The 19740-nt window shown below is 35.2% G+C and overlaps 1 protein-coding gene across 1 annotated transcript in view; it reads right to left on the bottom strand.

The window, feature by feature from the left end:
• The window catches only part of LOC136850832 (thyrotropin-releasing hormone receptor-like), a 32856-nt gene extending 14474 nt beyond the window's left edge, over positions 1 to 18382 (bottom strand). The window contains exon 1 of the mRNA XM_067124854.1: positions 16755 to 18382. Coding sequence (XP_066980955.1) covers positions 16755 to 17684 — 930 coding nt within the window. The 5' untranslated portion in view covers positions 17685 to 18382. The remainder of the gene's footprint in view (positions 1 to 16754) is intronic.
• Positions 18383 to 19740: the final 1358 nt, after the last annotated feature.

Raw genomic sequence — 19740 nt, 5'->3', positions numbered from 1 at the left:
GAAACGTATAAAACACTCATTGGGTACAGAAGAGAAGCATTCAGAGTGGATATAAAGGCTGAAAAACGTTTCTGAATTTTACAGTACTAAACATATAGGAAGATTTGTAAATAGGAATGATGCTGCATTTTATTGAGGGTTTAGAGAACATAGAGAAGCTACAAAGGGAATGATGAAAGATTGATGGTATGCAAACGGGAGAGAGGGTGACTTAGTAGAGAGATACGAAACACATTTGAAAGTGAAATTATTAGACATATATAGAGAGATAGAGACAGAGAGAGACTTACTGAAGTACTGTTATATTTTATGCATTTTCATTTCAGCGTGGGGGCAAGGGGATTTTCCAAAGTATAACTTGTCTCTAAAATTACTTTAATTGAGTTTAAGACAAAAAAAAAAAAGCGGAGAGACAAAATTGAAGAAAAATGTGATATAATCAATCCAGTAAATGTATGTAGAAATAATTAACTCGAGCATAGCACAAACGAAATTCGGTAATTTTAGTATTATTATCAGAGGAAATCAAAAGTATTTTTATGGCACGCTTTCATTAATTTCTCGATTTCAACCTTAATCAGAATTCCTCTCTTTCTCTCTCCCACGCGTATGAAGGGCACCGCCATATTTATCTTATTTGCAGAGTCAAAAATTAAACTCTAAACCTATCAAGTACGTCAAATCATTCTGTCACCTACTTTTTCACTCAAATCCACCAGCACGACCACCCTTCCCCTTGACTTAAATACCATTTAGAGTTTCAAAAAGTGTTCTATCATCTCGATTTTTCGTTCATGGACAATGTGCAAGTGTTATCACAATTTTTTCCACAGCTCAAAGTCACCCACAGAAAGCCAAAATAATACACGATCTTTCTATATAAAAAAAGAATGGAAAGTAAATCGATGCTCTATAGACCTAGAGACGAGAAAAAAAGTAAGCCCTCTATTACCATGGTTTGCAGTTGACGTTTGCCAGTCAAGTGCCATTGGTATTCAATAGCTCTGATAAACAAAGTTAGTGAAAGGAACAAAGGTAAGTGCTCTTCATGAGATGAGCACGAGGACACTCATCGCCATCTATTGATCGCGAGAGGCACATATCTTGCGTCGCCACGCGCTGCTCCCAGTCTTTAGAGTTTAGACAATGTGGGCCAATACAATCCCGTGTTGGTAAAACGCTCTGTTTTGCATTTAAGTTGGGCGTTACTAGCTAGAAGCTTACGTAATTAGAAATTAACCTTTCTTGTGATCCTTTTCTTAAGATATGTGTACACGAGAAAAATAAAACAACGCAAAGATTTGCATATACTGTAATTGTGTCTTCCTTTGGAAGAAAAGATTCTGTGTGAGAGAATAATGGAAAGAAAATATGAACTTGGAAGGAACTTTACATCTTTAAGCAATTAAAGACCTTCTTCCTGAAGTAAAACAACCAATGATATGATTGAATGGAGTCTTGGAGAATAAAAATTCATATCCCAGTTATCAACATGGTAAATGTATACAGCTTATCTCTATGTAAAAAAAATCTGCAACCTAGGCTTTATAAAAGTTTATAATATAAAAGAGTTTTTATAATCAATATTGGCTGAACATTTCCATTGAAGAGAAAGGATCAGTGTGGATTAATTTTTTATCATCTTTAACATGTAAACTTTCGTCATTTCTCAGTAACTAGAAGTGAACTATTAAGAAATTAATCAAGTAAGTGATTATTTAGACGTTCAGTGATCTGATCAGTGGTATCGTGTGATAAAAAATGTTGCAGGAAACAATTTTACAGAATCGTAAGATTGTCACTTCATATATACATTACCTCGATATTTAATAACATACGTTTTACACAGCATGGAAATAACTTAAGCTCTGGTAATTTATAGTCTACTTGCGAGGGATCCCAGGAACTCAGACGACAATGCGTCTTTATAGGGAAAGAAGACTGACTGAATATGACAGCATTAACCTGTTATGATTTTGTAAAAATGAAGGATGCGCCCTTAATAAAAAAAAAAAAAAAAGAAAAAATGCGCCGCAATCGAGTTTTCTGTACAGTGTATAATGTTGTATGAGCCGTGGCCCATGAAACTTTAACCACGGCCCGGTGGTGGCCTATCCTATATCATTGCCAGAAGCACGATTATGGCTAACTTTAACCTTAAATAAAATAAAAATTATGAGGCTAAGGGCTGCAATTTGAATGTTTGATGAAATTATCAAATACCAAAACTACTGAGGACAAAAAAAAAGTGCGGGGGGGACAGACAGTTGGCACAATAGTTTACAGAAAACAAAAAAATGAAAAGTCATAACGTTTCTCAAATAAAGAAGCAAATTTTAGCCAAATATTTGCCCTCACGTATGAGTTCACTGAATCAAGTGGACAATTTAATTCTTTAGGTCATAAACAACATTTTATAGAAATATAAGAAATTTTCAAATTACGTCAAATAGGTATATTAATCAATAACTCTTTCTGTGATAGAAATTCCGCTTTGATTTTTATAGAAATATAATTTTCCAATACGTATATTAATTAATAACACTTTTTTTTATAAAAATTCTGATTTAATGACTTTTTTTTTATAGAAATAAGTTTAATATATTAATTAATACTTTTTTTATAAAAACTGTAAAACGCTATTAGCCAAATAACGTAAGAGATATGAAAATATAACTGCCTTTTAAATTTCCAGATAGGTATATTAATCAATCATTCTTTTTGACAGCGAGTACAACTCGATGCAAATATGAACCTGAAACTATTATCCAAATAACGTAAGAGACGTAATAATGTAACTGTCTTATAAGTTTCCATTAGGTCCATTATTAATCGATAACTCCTTTTGTAATGAAACCCTGCTTTGATGACTTCGAGTAAAACTCGATGCAGATATGAACCTGAAACTATTTATAACGTCAAATAACGTCAGAGGTACGTCAATCAATAATTCTTTTTGTAATAAAACCTGCTTTAATGTAAGATACGCAATAATGTAACTGTCTTATAAGTTTCCAATAGGTCCATTATTAATCGATAATTCCTTTTGTAATGAAACCCTGCTTTAATGACCGCGAGTAAAACTCGATGCAGATATGACAGGCACGTGGCCTGTCCTCTGCACTTCATTGCCTATTCAATTACATTGGAAGGGTTTCGGGTTTACGACACCAGGGCCTCCGTGTATTGGATTCCCTCGGCTGCTCACACGAAGTGCATGCAACGTTTATAATCGGCGAGTAATGAAGTTGGTGAAAAAACGCTTTTTTTGGAAGCATTTATAAATCAGTGATTTAATCGATTGAAAACCTTTTGTGGTTCTTTTAATATATAACAGTGATGTCATGGGTTAATATTCTTTACAGAAAGCTTTAAAATCAATTAGTAATGAAACCGATGAAAAAAAAAATTTTTTTTGTTTGGATTTTTTTTTTTATGGTCAGGCAGTAATGTAATAAATGGAAAAAAAATTCTCTTTTTTATGATCAGTCAGTAATGTAATGGATAACAAAAAGTTTTTGGAAACCTTCATGATAGTGTAATCAATGCAAAACATTTTTTGGAAACCTTTTTAGTCAACGAAAAGTTTTTGGAAACCAGTAAAATCAATGAATGAAATCGTTAAAAAAAAAACTTGTTGGAAAACCGTAATGGTGAATCAGAAATTAAATAAATAAATGAACGTTTCTATAAGCCTTTATAATCAGTCAGTAATATAACTGATCTATGGCATTTTGGGAGATCTTGATAACCAGTTAATAATAAAGGCAATTAAAACCATTTTCCAGGTTCTTTTGTCCCCTTCCGAACGAAATTAAAATGATTATTCTTCTGTTGACAATACTGAAATATCCTTTATCATTTTTAATATTTTTCATTTTATTTTTGTCCCGTCATCAGCCTTTCTTTCTCTTGGAAACCAGACGAACAATAACGGAGGTGCTACAGGCCTTTCCTACAAAATCGAGTCTACATAATCATCTTTTTTTTTTTTAGAGGAATTGCACGCTAGGGAACAGCTGTGTTTTTCGTATCAGATGATTTATTTCCCCGGCTGTCGCAGCCTAGAGATATCCGGATATAATTTTTGGTAATATTTCAAGGGCTGATTCCCAGAAGAGGCGAAGAAACGTCCCGGAGTCAACCCAAGATCTTTTAGACTCAGTATTCAGTTATGTAGATTTTTTTTTTATTTAGTATTCAGTTATGTAGAATTTTTTTATTCGGTTCGCATTATTAAAAAAAAAAGTGAAGATAGTAGAAGTTTTAATATGGACTTAGCTTTAAAGGAATGCTTATAATTTTCAAAAGAAAATGTAAGCCGATTGGACTTCAAACTTTACACTGAAAGGGGTATTTCAGAAGTAAAAATAAAAAATAAACCAAGTTTACCAAAGCATTTTTAATCAGTAAAAGTTCATGCAAGAATATATATATATATATATATATATATATATATATATATATATATATATATATATATATATATATATATATATATATATATATATATATATATATTTATATATATATATATGTATGTATGTATGTATGTATATATATAGTCTACATTAGTGTGTGTGTGTGCGCATATATGTATGTATGTATATGACAGAGGGATCACTTTCAAAGAATGATTCAAAGATGATTTGTCATTAATATTATCAACTTTACCCTGCTTTGGGATTCTATACGTGTGAATTTTTAAAACTAATTCTTTACGTTTGTTTGTGACAACGTAATTGTATATGCACTTTCCCTTATTCCTAAGATACAAGCACATACACACACACACACACACACACACACACACACACACACACATACATATATATATATATATATATATATATATATATATATATATATATATATATATATATATATATATATATATATATATATATATATATATATATATATATATATATTTATATATATATATATATATATATATATATTTATTTATATATATATATATATATATATATATATATATACTATATATATGTGTGTTTATATAATGTATATATGTGTGTTTGTATGTATATACACACACACACACTCATCTGCTAGCTTGAGCAGAAGATGGCCTCTTCTCCTCCCACACGAATAAAAGAATTACGTCTCCTCGCGAGATGCACAGATCCCGTTTATTTGTTGATTTTATCAAGAGGACCCCCGACGAGCTGCGCCTTTCTGTATAGCCCGCGAACCCACAAACGGGATAAGATCTGCTATCGGGAGAACAATGCAGCCGGGAGAGCGATCAGCTAGCGTTATTTGCTTCATTCCATCGTAAATATATCTCTGGCTTTCGTGGAGTGGGAAGGAGAGAGTCTCTGTGATGCTGCGAGTCCCCCACAGCCGCCTCCACGAGACTCGCTCGCTTCCCGGGAGTCTGCATTGCGGTGGCATCTACGCAGAATGGCTATTAAATACAAGTCACACAGCTTCAACGGGTTGATGGAATGAACGGTCCAATAAACAGGTCGGAATCCTGCCCCGATTTTTTTTTTTTTTTTTTTCTGGTTTTTTTAGGTGGTCGTGTGTGTGTGTTTTTTTTGGCTTTTGCGTGTGTGGATTATTATATATATGTGTATATATATATTATATGTATATATACATATACATATATATATATATTTTGAAAATCAGTTTTTAAAAATCAGTCTTTAATTCTTTATATATATATATATATATATATATATATATATATATATATATATATATATATATATATATTTACTGTATATACACACACCTATATATATATATTTTTGTGTGTGTGTATGTATGTGCATACATAATCATTGTTTAATACTGTCCCTCTTCATGTGTATATGCAGGTGCTAGTTCTTTCAGACTAATTGCTAGTTGCTAGAGCAACTTCATTAGTTCATTAAGAAAACTCCCCCTTTTTTTTTTAACACTACCCAATCACCAAACTACACTTTTCCCCTTGGAAATTTATGAGATACATCCACCAAACAGGAAAGACGGCCACTTCGCACCCCCAGCTTCCGAGATGCTGTCTTAACTTATTTTTTTATGGCCAAAGTGTTCGGAACTTTCTACTGAGCCAAGAATATCTCACGGGGTATATCAGGTTTTTCCATTGGATCGCCGATACTATTTTGGCTGTAAAGAATGCCGTGGACCCTCTCTAACATTTCCTAATGGTATGTTACCGTCTCCTTAAAGTTTCAAAAGAGAAAAGCATTTTAGCCACAGTTTGCCAAATTTCCGTTTCAACTATTTTTAAGCTCGTGCTGTTTTCTCTTGTTTATATATTTTCTCTGTGTCATCGACCTTCTCTGTCATTGGTATTTTAACAGTTCTTTTATTTCCTTCTATTTCCCAGCCCTTTGTTGCGAGTCGGTTGGTATTTAAACAGTTCGGAGTTTTATTTCCATTGTATTGGGAAGCACAGGCCCTCTCTACCTTCTAACCAATTGGTTCTTAGCCACGTAAAATAAGTCTAATCCTTCGGGCCAGCCCTAGGAGAGCTGTTAATCAGCTCAGTGGTCTGGTAAAACTAAGGTATACTTAACTTTTTTTTTCTGGCATAATGTACAATGAAAAGCGAAACGTCACGTCATGTTATGAATTTAATCGAAATTTTAAATGTTATTTTATTATGTTAAGACTTGGTAAAAAACAAAATTCAATTATTTTTCTGATGGTACTTGAAAGTGCATAGATTTTAATGTAAAATCATTCAATTTTGAGCGCCTTTGCAATTTTTTTTTCATTTAAATCGTTTTCTTTTCATATTTGCATTTATACATTATATATATATATATATATATATATATATATATATATATATATATATATATATATATATATATATATATATATATATATGTGTGTGTGTGTGTGTGTGTGTGTGTGTGTAATTTTCCTAATATTATGAATTTTACATTATATATATATATATATATATATATATATATATATATATATATATATATATATATATATATATATATATGTATATATATATATGTGTGGATATATATATATTTTTTTTTTTACTAAATCAGGAGCACCGCTTACAATAACATGCCAACATTAACTAACACGTACATCCTTACGCTGCATAAATAAAGGATGAACCCCAAAGCTGAACAATATAACGTCTACGTTTCCTAAGTACACGGGATTCTCATTAGAAGCTGTTAGAACACCCCTAATCCCATCCTATCCCATCCTGTCCCAACCACACCCTGTTCCAGCGTATGAAAACCCCTCCTTCCGTTCCATCACCTATTCCACTGCATCTGACCAGCACTTTCTCGGTCTTCCTGTCCTTTCACTCAGAGGTACTGAATTATGCACCTTTCACCAAGCTACCAGCTTCCAGTTTGTCAGTGTGACCTAAATCTTCTCTCTCGCCAATCTTTTCACGTTTACTACGCGTTTCAGCGCAGCGTTGTTTTTCTGCGTATTTCATCAGTAAAACTGTCCTTACTCTATGCGGGTATATAAATAATCAGCCATCTTTTTGGTGTGAACCCTCTTTCCTTCAATAAAACTGTTTTTACTTTGTGCAGTTACATAAATAATCAGCCATCTTTTTTTTTACTTTCATTCAGTAAAACTGTTACATGCAGTTAAATAATCAGCCATCTTTTTATTGGGTACCCTCTTTCATTCAATAAAACTGTTCTTACTCTATGCAGTTCCATAAATAATCAGCCATCTTTTTATTGAGTACCCTCTTTCATCTAATAAAACTGTCCTTACTCTGTGCAGTAACATAAATAATCAGCCATCTCTTTAGTGCGTACCCTCTTTCATTCAATAAAACTGTCCTTACTCTGTGCAGTTACATAAATAATCAGCCATCTTTTTATTGAGTACCCTCTTTCATTCAATAAAACTGTCCTTACTCTGTGCAGTTACATAAATAATCAGCTATCTTTTTAGTGTGTACCCTCTTTCATTCAGTAAAACTGCCCCTACTCTGTGCAGTTACATAAATAATCAGCCATCTTTTTAGTGTGTACCCTCTTTCATTCAATAAAACTGTCCTTACTTCATGCAGTTACATAAATAATCAGCCATCTTTTTAGTGTGTACCCTCTTTCATTCAATAAAACTGTCCTTACTCCATGCAGTTACATAAATAATCAGCCATCTTTTTAGTGTGTACCCTCTTTCATTCAATAAAACTGTCCTTACTCCATGCAGTTACATAAATAATCAGCCATCTCTTTAGTGTGTACCCTCTTTCATTCAGTTCAGTGATCACACTTCGCTTACAGAATATTACTTTTAACCATGACGAGAGCCTTCGTCACCACCCAGTACATAGTCAAGTGTAATAGAATTTTTAACTGCTTATATTTCCATTTATTGGTCAGACCTCTGTTACTGCTATGCCTTACTTTTGCGTATATGCAGTTTCAACTTTCTCTTCCCCATGACATCTGTTTTCAGCATTAATGGAACAGTGACTCAGCAAATCTCCTTCCACACTAATCATTCTTAACAAAGCATTCATGGCATAACTCTGTTCATAATCTTTAAGTAGATAACAAATAAAAGAACAGGCAAAATGTCCTGGTGTTTTAATCGTGTAAGGATGTATTATGAAGACACATTTAACCCCAAAGATGTTATCAAACTTCAAAACACTTGCTAAGACCCGAAATTTACACATAGTCTTCAGCAGAACCTAGTTTGTTCATGAGTTCATGGGTACTGTTTCTCAGAAATCGTACTTTTTTAAATTTTGTAAGTGGTTTGTTTAGAAATCCCCTGTATAGTGAGGGTGAAAATAATCCTCTGATTATGCTCTCTCTCTCTCTCTCTCTCTCTCTCTCTCTCTCTCTCTCTCTCTCTCTCCTACAACTGGGGTTTGTACGAACTATACAGTTGCAAACCTCACGCTCATTGCCAACCTCGCGCTCATTGTCATTTGCTATTTTCAGACCCAGACTGAACGTGGGAAAGATATTATTGTAAGGTTTTAACCCTAAAGAAGCAAGATGTATTTCAGCTTTGGGTATATCAATGGAAAAAATGCCTTTGAACACGAGAGCTTTAAAAACAAAAGATTATGGTAAGTGCCAAAATATTGTAACAAGGTCAAGAAAATCTCAGTGGTATAGGTAAAATCGGCATTTTGCAAGGAAATGACCACAACTGTCTTTAAAAAGGTATAAGCTTTTTTTTTTATTGTCCAGTGGGTGTCTTGCAGTGTTCCAACGTTCCTCAGAAAATGATTTTAACCTCAACCAATAAATGTCGAGCATGTTTTATTTTTTTTTTTTTTCTTACTATATTTATGAAGAAAAACTTTTCAATTTTTGTGGATACAGTGACCTCTAAAAACACTTGAAACCTTCTGTATGTGTGTGTGTGTGCGCGCGCTCTTGCGTTTGCCTTTAATTCGCGGTATAATTCCACAGGTGGTTATGAGACTGAGAATCCAAGGGTACAAGATGAGAAGAAAATCAAGAATAAATTGTTTTGCAATGCGCGCATATGACATCCTGGCATTATATTTACAGTCGTAATTCAGTACTTTTACCCTACTATTTAGATACGATATTTTGACTCGATTATGTTCAAATCTGCTGAGGAGTTTGAAAGAGAAACGTTAGTATTTATCTATTTTATCTTGAGGAAAATAAAGTCGTATCAAGGAAGTCATAGCAGTCAGAGAGCAGCGGAGAGATGAAAACATATACTTTGCACTGAAAAACATCTCGAGTTCGGTGCATGAATATAACGGCACGCAGTATTTCAGACTTCTGTATTTCAGACTTCGGTATTTCAGACGTCTTTATTTCAGACTTCTTCGTATATCACATTACAGGCCGACAGAAACTTCGAACTCCCAACATCTCCAAAAAGCAGAACTGTTATTTAATCCTAGAAGTTTACGAAGGTTTAAATGGAATTTGCTGGCAATAATCCACCCTTCAATAAAGTTCAAGGAAGAACCAGAAGAAAGAGAAACATCCCCATCAATAAAGTCCTGAAGATCTCAAGGAAAATCCAGAATAAAGAGAAAGAGAAAGAAACAGCCAACAACTAGATTAAAAATCCTTGCTTGATTATGTCGTCACTCTGAGCTTTACGCCACACGTGCCACCTCGGCAATAAAGGTCGTTTTTACGAGTAATAATATTGCGGAATGATCCATTTGATAAGCCTCAGCTTTTTCGCCTCTCAACGACTCAGGTGTCATTCAATAAGTGAATTGGACTTACAGTAATTGGCGCGCCTCACTGCAGATATCATTAAGCAAAAGCCAATTATTCTCCCGGCATACGGTGATGGTTCCCTAAAAGGAAGCGAATTTTAAAAGTGATATTTGATTTGTGGGATTTTGCGTGACGTCAGATTGGCGAGACTTGAAGTGGTGGTCTGAAAGTTAGCTCCCGTAGGGAGGTAGTGCCGTCAGAGCGCCTCGTGAGGTGCACTGTAGGCATGACTTAAGGTTCTTTGCAGCGTGCTTTTGACCCCTAGCTGCAACCCCTTTCGTTTCTTTTACTGTACGTCCTTTTATATTCTCTCTCTTCCATCTTACTTTCCACCCTCTCCTAACAATTGATTCATAGTGCAACTGCTTTGAGGTTTTCCTCCTCTTACACCTTTCAAACCTTTTACTGTCAATTTCCTTTTCAGCTCTGAATGACCTCACAGGCCACAGTGCTTGGCCTTTGGCCTAAATTCTGTATTCAATTCTATATTGTGAAAGTTAGGATTAAAGTAGTTGGTGTGATTTAGAGAGGAAAAAACTTTGATAAGTGAGATTAGGAAAGATTATTTGACCATTGAGACTTAGAGTGATATAATTTAATAGGTAGGATTTAATGTTCTATCATTTGTCTGGTACGATTTATGGAGATATTAATCAAATTCCTTTATTCTCAAAGAGTTAGTAGATTTATTTATAACGTGATGAGAAAAAAACTGTGACTGGAATATCGTGAAAGTGCCTCTTAAAAAGATGGCATTAAATTTATAGTCACAGATGATCATATATATATATATTATATATATATATATATATATATATATATATATATATATATATATATATATATATATATATATATATATATATATATATATATATATATATATATATATATATATATATATATATATATATATATATATATATATATATATATATATATATATATATATATATATATATATATATATATATATATATATGTGTGTGTGTGTATGCAGTATATATACATGCACATATACAGTTATGTACAGTACTCATTGTATGCACTGAAATGGTCAACTCTCCTTCGCTTAGTTCTTAGAGATAATCAGATACAGAGTTAAGAAAATAGGAATTGTAGGTTGCATGAAAAAAAACATTGCACCAAAAAGGGATAACATGTGGTCTTAGGCACTGATCACTTGTATAATGTTCGTTACATTTCTCTGTTATTTAGGTACGGTGTAAAGTCGAATTTCAGAAGGGAATTAAAAGCTTAAATGCTCTGCCATATGAAATAAAATTATCCAGCATAAAATAAAGAAGGAAAGGGTTCGTGTACAGAGCGGAGTCCCAGATGTCTTCATATTACACAGCACTGCTGGTAATTACGAAGAGAAACCACTAGAGAAAAAAAAATGTCTTAAAATCTTTATAACAGCGAAATTTGACAGTGAATAGGAACAAGACTAAGGTAAGTTATGAATGTAAGATTGATTGGAGAAAGAAAAGAGAGTTGTTGGTTTGAAATTAATAGAAGTGGGTGTGATGTGAAAAGAGTCAATCAGGAAGATTGAAAAGTTTCATTAAAAGATTTGAATGGGAAAAAGAGTGTCTGCGGCAGCGGAAGTTGAAATATATCAGTTGATTGTTGACTTAATTCCCATTTTTGGAAATGAAAGCGGAAGTTTGATGCGAACGATGGAAAAATATGGGAATTAGTGTGAGTAGTTGCCTACGTAACGTATGTTTAGAAGGAAGAAATGTAATTATGAGAAAGAAAATGATGAAACAAAAAAAAAAGTAAAAAGGCCTGCGTACGATCTATGTAGTGGGAAGAGATGTAATGAGTAGAAACATGAAGACTAAACAAAAATAAAATAAAAAAAAATTTGGCGCATGCGTAAAGGTGGATCACATTAGGTTAAAGTGGTCCGGTCTGAAGAAAGGACTGGAGGTCAATAGTGCGGAGAAAAATTTGAACGCTTCAAAGGAGTTGGTGGAAATGAGAAAAAAAATACGACCGAGGAACTTCTAGCTCATAACAAGTAGTCCTTAATATCCTGGAAACAACAAAATGGCCCCTCGGACCCCAGTGATTAAAATATTGCCTCATCAGCGAAAAGCAGCACGTGAGATCCCCACCTGAGTAGGCTAGGCTTGGGAGAAGTACATTATACACTGGTGTGCTCCTGTTGACCTAAGCCGTGGATTAGTTTCTTTGTTCTTAAGGCGACTGTGGTGGATCGTAAACAAAGTGGAAATGGGCCATTTTCTTATTCCTAATGACGCTTAAATGCATTGTTTGAAACCACATATTTTCGAACATTCAGGTTTACACACATATACACAAGTACATACATACACGCTCATATATATACTGTATGTGTGTGTGTAAATATATGTATATATATGCATATACATTTATTTATATATAATGTGTTTGTGTTTGTGTGTGTATATCTGTATCTGTATGTATGTGTGGGGGGAGAGGGGGGGATAGGATGCGCGCGCAAGCTTCATTATTGGAAACGCGTGATCCCCAAAGATTACCGTAAACGTACTGGGTGATGAGGCAATGACCAGTTAATTCTTTTTTCAATTAGCTGGTGAGGGGGGGAGGGAGAGTCCAGAATATAATTAGGGCAAGTGAACCTCGTAAGAAAAAAAAAAGAAATCACAGAGGGGAGAAAAGGGATTTAAAAAAAAAAAAAAGAGGGAGAGGTTTAGTTACATAAGTGGCAGGAGTAAACTTAGCATTTTAAAGGTCCATGATTGAAGTTCGTGGGATCAAGAATGGGAATTTTGGGAAGAAGGGGTGGGGGGGGGGAGGAGGGGTTACGTCGGTGTAGAGGAGGGGTAGGTACAAGAATTGGGGCCAGATGGCGGAAAATAAAAAGTTTTGTGGAGGAAATAAGGAGGTTGAATGTAGTGCCGTTACGGGGGAAATGAAAGAATCGTGTGACGGTATTCGATGTAGTGACAGAAAAATGGAGAGGAAGTGGGAAGAATATTTGGGAGCAGGTGCGAGTTAGATCTTTATTGAATAAAAACACACTATTGGACGGAGGTAAATAAAGAAAGAAAGTACTATGTTGGCGTTGTGAGTATTCTGAGGAAGTGTTAATGGGTTGGGGTGTAAGACTATAGAAGAGGTGGCTAAGACGCGCCAGATAAAAGGAATGGTATTTGTCAGAAAATATTGGTAGAAAATATTGATGATAATACACACACACACACATATATGTGTGTGTGTATGTGTGTATATATATATATATATATATATATATATATATATATATATATATATATATATATATATATATATAATCAACACACAATCACTTGTGGAACAGGAATAAATTTCTGACTCACATCACGATCGAAGAACCCAGGTCTTGTCTTGTCTCGCAATTGAAAGGCCTGGGTCTGATCCTGATGTGAGTCAGAAATAATATATATATATATATATATATATATATATATATATATATATATATATATATATATATATATATATATATATATATATATTTATATATATATATATATATATATATATATATATATATATATATATATATATATATATATACATATATATATGTGTGTGTGTATGTGTGTAACATACACTATTCTCTGAAGTCGACGTGATTGCAAGTTTAACAGTGGGTTATGGTGGTGACAGTACAAAAACCAGAGACAGCGAAAGGAATATTACTACTATTAGTGTATACCGTTATTAAATATACCTGGGAAGGTGCACATCAGGGTTTCGACTGAGATAAGCCTGACAGAGAACAGCGCGGCAGGAGGAGAGATTTATTCGTTTAGGAAAGAAGAGGAAAAACAATATTGAATGTAGATGGGAAATTGTTTTGGTTGTAGGTCATATGTGATCCTATATACTGTTTATGACAACTGACTGAGATAAGACATGGAGAGCGTTGAAGTATATGTCTACATGATTCTTTCATGTACATTTGGAAAGAATGATAAAAGAAGACAAGCAAACGAACAGAGAAACAGATAATATCTGCTGGTGTATGAGAAAATTGGAATGTTATTGAAGTGGCAGATAGTTGCAACGATAGCATGCTATTTAATGTTAGCAGAATTATTGAAATGGAGGCAAAGCAGATGAAGCAATAACTGGCAATATGGACCTGCAAAGAATGATTGTGGTTCTTGGTGAATGCATTTGATGGAAAATAGAATTAATGATATATATTTAATGGAACGGATGATGATGGGGTTGAAAAGCAAAACAAGGGGTATTTGGTGTTTGAAGAAGGGTTGGTGAATAACGAATAGCGTCTGATGTAGCAAAAATGATAACTACAAAAGGATTGTAAAATAAACAATTCATCCGGGTAGGGAAAAGTGGTCGTTACAAGTGGATGAAAGGAAAAATACGGAACCTAATAAGATCCACTGATTGTATGGTATATAGATAATATGAAAACTTGAGAGGGTGAAACACCTACAAATAACGCATTATAGAAAAAGCTTGGCACCAGTAAACAGATTCTGAGGCAGTATTGTGATATGGAGATTATAGAAAAAATAAGCTGCCCTTAAGGAAAAGGAAAATAGGGATACCCACATAGTACAGGTTACAAAGTATAGTAGGAGTGCTAGAATGGAAAGATGACAATATCCAGAGAGCTAAATAATTTGTGCAAGATCTTGTTGAGCGACCTTTATGGCTTATGAAGCGACTGATAATGTGGGTGTTTTCTTTAGGGAGGTTCAGTCTTCATTTTGCAGGTAATGATAAAGTGGTGAACTCGCATATTTTTTTTTGGAGCCTTCATTTACATGCATGCACACATACATACATACATACATACATACATACACACCCCTACCAGTCCTCAGCAGGTCTTTCGGGATGAGGTTGCTAGACTCTGGGCCCTAATATATATATATATATATATATATATATATATATATATATATATATATATATATATATATATATATATATATATATATATATATATATACATATATATATGTATATATATATATATGTATATATACATATATACAGTATGTATGTATGTATGTATATATATACATATATATGTGTATGTATGTATGTATATAATATATATATATATATATATATATATACATATATATATAGATAGAGAGAGAGAGAGAGAGAGAGAGAGAGAGAGAGAGAGAGAGAGAGCTGATTTTGGGCATATTTTCTATTCTACATGAAAAACAGTAGATATAAATATGATTTTATAAGAATACCCTCAGACTTTCTCCGTTGTGGACTGGCATTCCTAACAGATTTATAAGGTCTCATAGAACAAATACGTTTTCCGTTACATTAATATTGTTTGTAAGCTCTTATTTCTCACTTGATCTTTAGTGTTGAATTTACAGTGTTTCTAGGGTAGCTGATCTATAGCTGATTTGAAGCTTTCCTTGCTGACCACGTCAAATTCGGATGGAAAAGAAATGCGTTCAGGACTATTTGAATATTTTTGCGTCTCTACATAATGAAAGCTATAACAGTGGAGGGAGGTATGAGAAAGCAGTGAGGCAGAGAGTGAAAGAAGCATGGCGAAATGGTGAGAAGTAACTGAAGTTGTTTTAAGACAAGAAAATGCCATTAAGGCTCAAAATGAAGATTTATAAGAGAGTTATCAGGCTTTTAACTTGGGCACTTAAGAGGAAAGAGGAGGGACTGTTGGAAAGAACCGAGATGAGGATGGTGAGATGGATTGCTGGAATACCACTACTGGAAAGGAGGGAGAGTCGAGATATAAGAGGAATGTGTTTTATATGTAACGTAAAGGAGAAGGCTAAGGAAGCTCGTCTGGGATACTGTGACCATGTAATAAGAAGAGAGGAGGTGGAACCAATCAAGAGAGCCAAGAACATGCCAGTGATGGGGAGGAGGGGGAATGTGAGACGCCAGCGGATCAGATGGATGGATGTGGTGAGGAGGGGTATGGGTGAGGTGGGACTGGGGGAAGAAGATGCAAGGAATAGAACCAGATGGAGAAAGATGACTCAAGTGGCCGAACCTGCTATACAGTGGGACTAATAATGTCGAAGGAAGAAGAAGATAATGAAAGTTATTACAAACTGGTTTTTTTTCCTGTCATATGTTGGTGGAGAAACTGAAACAATGCAGGGAAGCGAAGGAAGATTTCAGTATCCTTTAAGGACGGTAATAGTAGTTATAGAAATATGCTGATTTAAAAAAAAAAAATCGTAGAAGGAATAGGAGAATTTTTGATTAAACATGACAGTCGGTTTTACCCATGTGCAAGGCTGGTTTGATGAAAAAAATAGTTGTAATATCCCACGAAGATACGTAAATAAAACTGCATGAACAAACAAATATAAATGCAAATAGCATGGTGGGACACTATGACCTTAGTCTGCATATAGGGAGAAATATTACTTTTTTGAATGCGCATAGGCACGGCTGTATAGACGTACAGTGTATGCGCCCTGGACGTACACATACGTTTGTGTGTACGGTCATCTTCTGTTGATTTACGCAGTGGCTGTTACTCACTTGAACCCTGGGCGAAGTGGCTCTCTTTTTGTCATGGTGCCCGTTGATGGTGGGGTTCTTGGGCACCTGCGAGTTGAAGAGAATCCTAGCAATGAGACTATAGAGGACGCAGGAGAGAAGGAGCGGCACCACGTAGAAGACGATGATGTCCAGGAAGTAGTAGAGGAAGTACTGGTCGCGCGAGAGCTTGAAAGTGCACTCCTGCGTCGGGTAGTCGACGGCGTAGGTCATGGGCACAACCGTCGTCAGGTAGAGCCAGGGCGAGCAGTAGCACACGGCGAACACCCACACCATGATCGTGATCTTCTTCGCCCTCTCGACGGTGCACACCGTCTGCGCCTTCATGGGGTGGCATATGGCGATGTAGCGCTCGACGGTGAACGCCGTCAGGCTGAGGGAACTGGCGTTGATGCCCAGGTTCTGCAGGAAGATGAGGATGGCGCAGCCCACCCGGCCCCAGATCCAGTGGTTCCCGATGAGATAGTAGCTGACGATTTCCTGCGGCACGGCCGCTATCAGGACGGCGCAGTCGGCCACGGCTAGACTCACCAGGTAGCAGTTGGTGGGCGTGGCCATGTTCTTGTTCTTGGCGACCACGATGACGACCATGACGTTTCCGATGACCCCGATGACGAATATGATCCCCTGGAAGAGCGTCCCGATGAAGCGGTAGATGTAGGAGTAGTACTCCGGGGTGCCGAAGCAGTACAGTTTGTACATGTCCTTGGCGCACATGCACATGTGCTGCGAGGGGGAGCAGTTGACGTTGGCCACATGTTCGATGAAGGAGCAGTTCATGAAACCGCCCTCCTCCTCCTCCGTTATGTTCTCGAAGATGTCCCAGGCGGAGTCGTTGAACTCGTACTCGGCCAGGTCCGCCAGGCTACAGTTCGTGACGTGTTCGAAGCTCTCTGAGACGTTCGTCATCATCTTAGCGGTCGTCAGTTAAAAAATAAAAAAAAAAACATCGATAAAAAAAAAAGAAAAACTTAAAAAAAAACGATGTAAACGAAAATGTTCCCAGAATGGGATGCTATAAACATCCACGAAGCGTCATCACTTCCCCGTTCAAGAATACGAAACCGAACAACTCCAGTATAATATTTCAAGGAAATCTACTGCTACCATATATTTAGGAAACTAAGTAAAATACTTTTAATGAGATATTTAGCAACAACATCGGTTCGGATATTATCACCGCTCGCTTTTCTCTCCCCACAGTTCAGAACAGGACGTGTCTCGGCGAGGAACCAGGCGAAACAACCTCATTTTCAAAGGGTCTCGTCAGTGAGAAGAACAACTGCATGGAGTGGAAGTTCTGCTGGTCAACGCAACTTCCGCTAAACTTGAAATCGACCAAAGCCGCTGTTGCTTTTCATGATTCAGAGCGAAAGTAAGTGGTGGTCCAAGGGGAAAGCCTACGGAAGTAGTTAAGCGACTTTCCTTAACTTCCTTCCTACCCCCAGGGCATCCTGGGACTGTTTATTTTTTTTTTAAACCGAGCGCGCAGGGTGACAGGAGGAACGGCGCGTCCTCTCGCTAAGCAGGGCCGGGAACGACTGGAGCTCTGAAGTGTGGTTTTGCTGCCCCGTTCTCGCCATTCTCCTCCTCGCGTGGATTTCTCTCGTCGCCAAGGTTCTCGATGCCCTGGTCTTCATTCGTATAGTATATATGTGTATATCTGTGAATGAGTATGTGTGTATGTTTTAATTATTTATTTTAAAAATATAAAACAAGCTGGAATACATAAGAGTCCCAAACAAAAGCTATACGAAGGGAAAAATATTCCACAAACCAAATCAAAGGCATTTCAGAACGGAATGCAATCGGCCAAAATTATTACAGCCGATAAAAAAAAATTAATGAAATATCCTGAGTAATCAGTTATGTTACACGGAAATTATTTCGAGATACAAAAACAATAAATATGTGCGAATTTCGGATACATATTCCATTTAGTTGTTTTATATATCTCCAGGTAAAAAAATACAAGCTTATTTATAGATTGGGTACATCGTGTATGTAAGTAGCACACACACAGATATATATATATATATATATATATATATATATATATATATATATATATATATTTATATATGTGTGTATAATGTACATGTGTGTATGTGTGTGTGTATAAACTGAAGTATCCTAGGCCTTTCTGTATAGCCACATGAAATTAATACTCATATGCAATGTTGCACTTCTGGAGGTAAAAAAAGAGTGTATGTAATTTCGTAAATCAGTGATACACATAGGGGTATCCATAACCGTTATAAAAATCTGAATGATAACATTAATGATAACAGAATAATAATAATAATGATAACAGCAATACGTGCACTCAGTATTCAGAGCAGGTCACTTGGCCAAGGTCACTCAAGAAGGAATGAATCAAAGCATACGAACGAATGCAATCTTACATATTATTATTACAGAGGAAGTGAAATATAAACTTGTCGAATCTTCGTCGATTCTACGAAACGTCAGTCATCTTACAGAGACCGCGAAAAGCGTATATATTTTCCACTTGGGTCTCTCTGCGGATTTTTACTTCAGCAAAATATTTCGAATACTGACGAAAGCGTTCCCTGGATCACTCACTCCAGATGACAAACTTGTAGTGAGTTAAAATTTGTCCCGTAACTTTGTCGACAAATCTTTCAGAAACGGATGATGGGATTTCCTTCCTCCCAGTGCTGCCTGTAGCTCATAATAACAATAATAAAATATTAGATTTTATACAAGAGACAGTTATTATTATTATTATTATTATTATTATTATTATTATTATTATTATTATTATTATTATTTTCCATCCTAGTTGAGATTCTATTAAACAGTAGGCATACTATATATATATATATATATATATATATATATATATATATATATATATATATATATACATACATACACATACATACATATATATATATACATATACATATATACATATATATAGATATATATATAATATATATAT

Source organism: Macrobrachium rosenbergii, chromosome 22, assembly GCF_040412425.1.
Source record: "Macrobrachium rosenbergii isolate ZJJX-2024 chromosome 22, ASM4041242v1, whole genome shotgun sequence".
NCBI lineage: Eukaryota > Metazoa > Arthropoda > Malacostraca > Decapoda > Palaemonidae > Macrobrachium > Macrobrachium rosenbergii.
The sequence above is the reverse complement of the archived record's forward strand: the minus strand, read 5'-3'. Positions and strand labels throughout refer to the sequence as shown.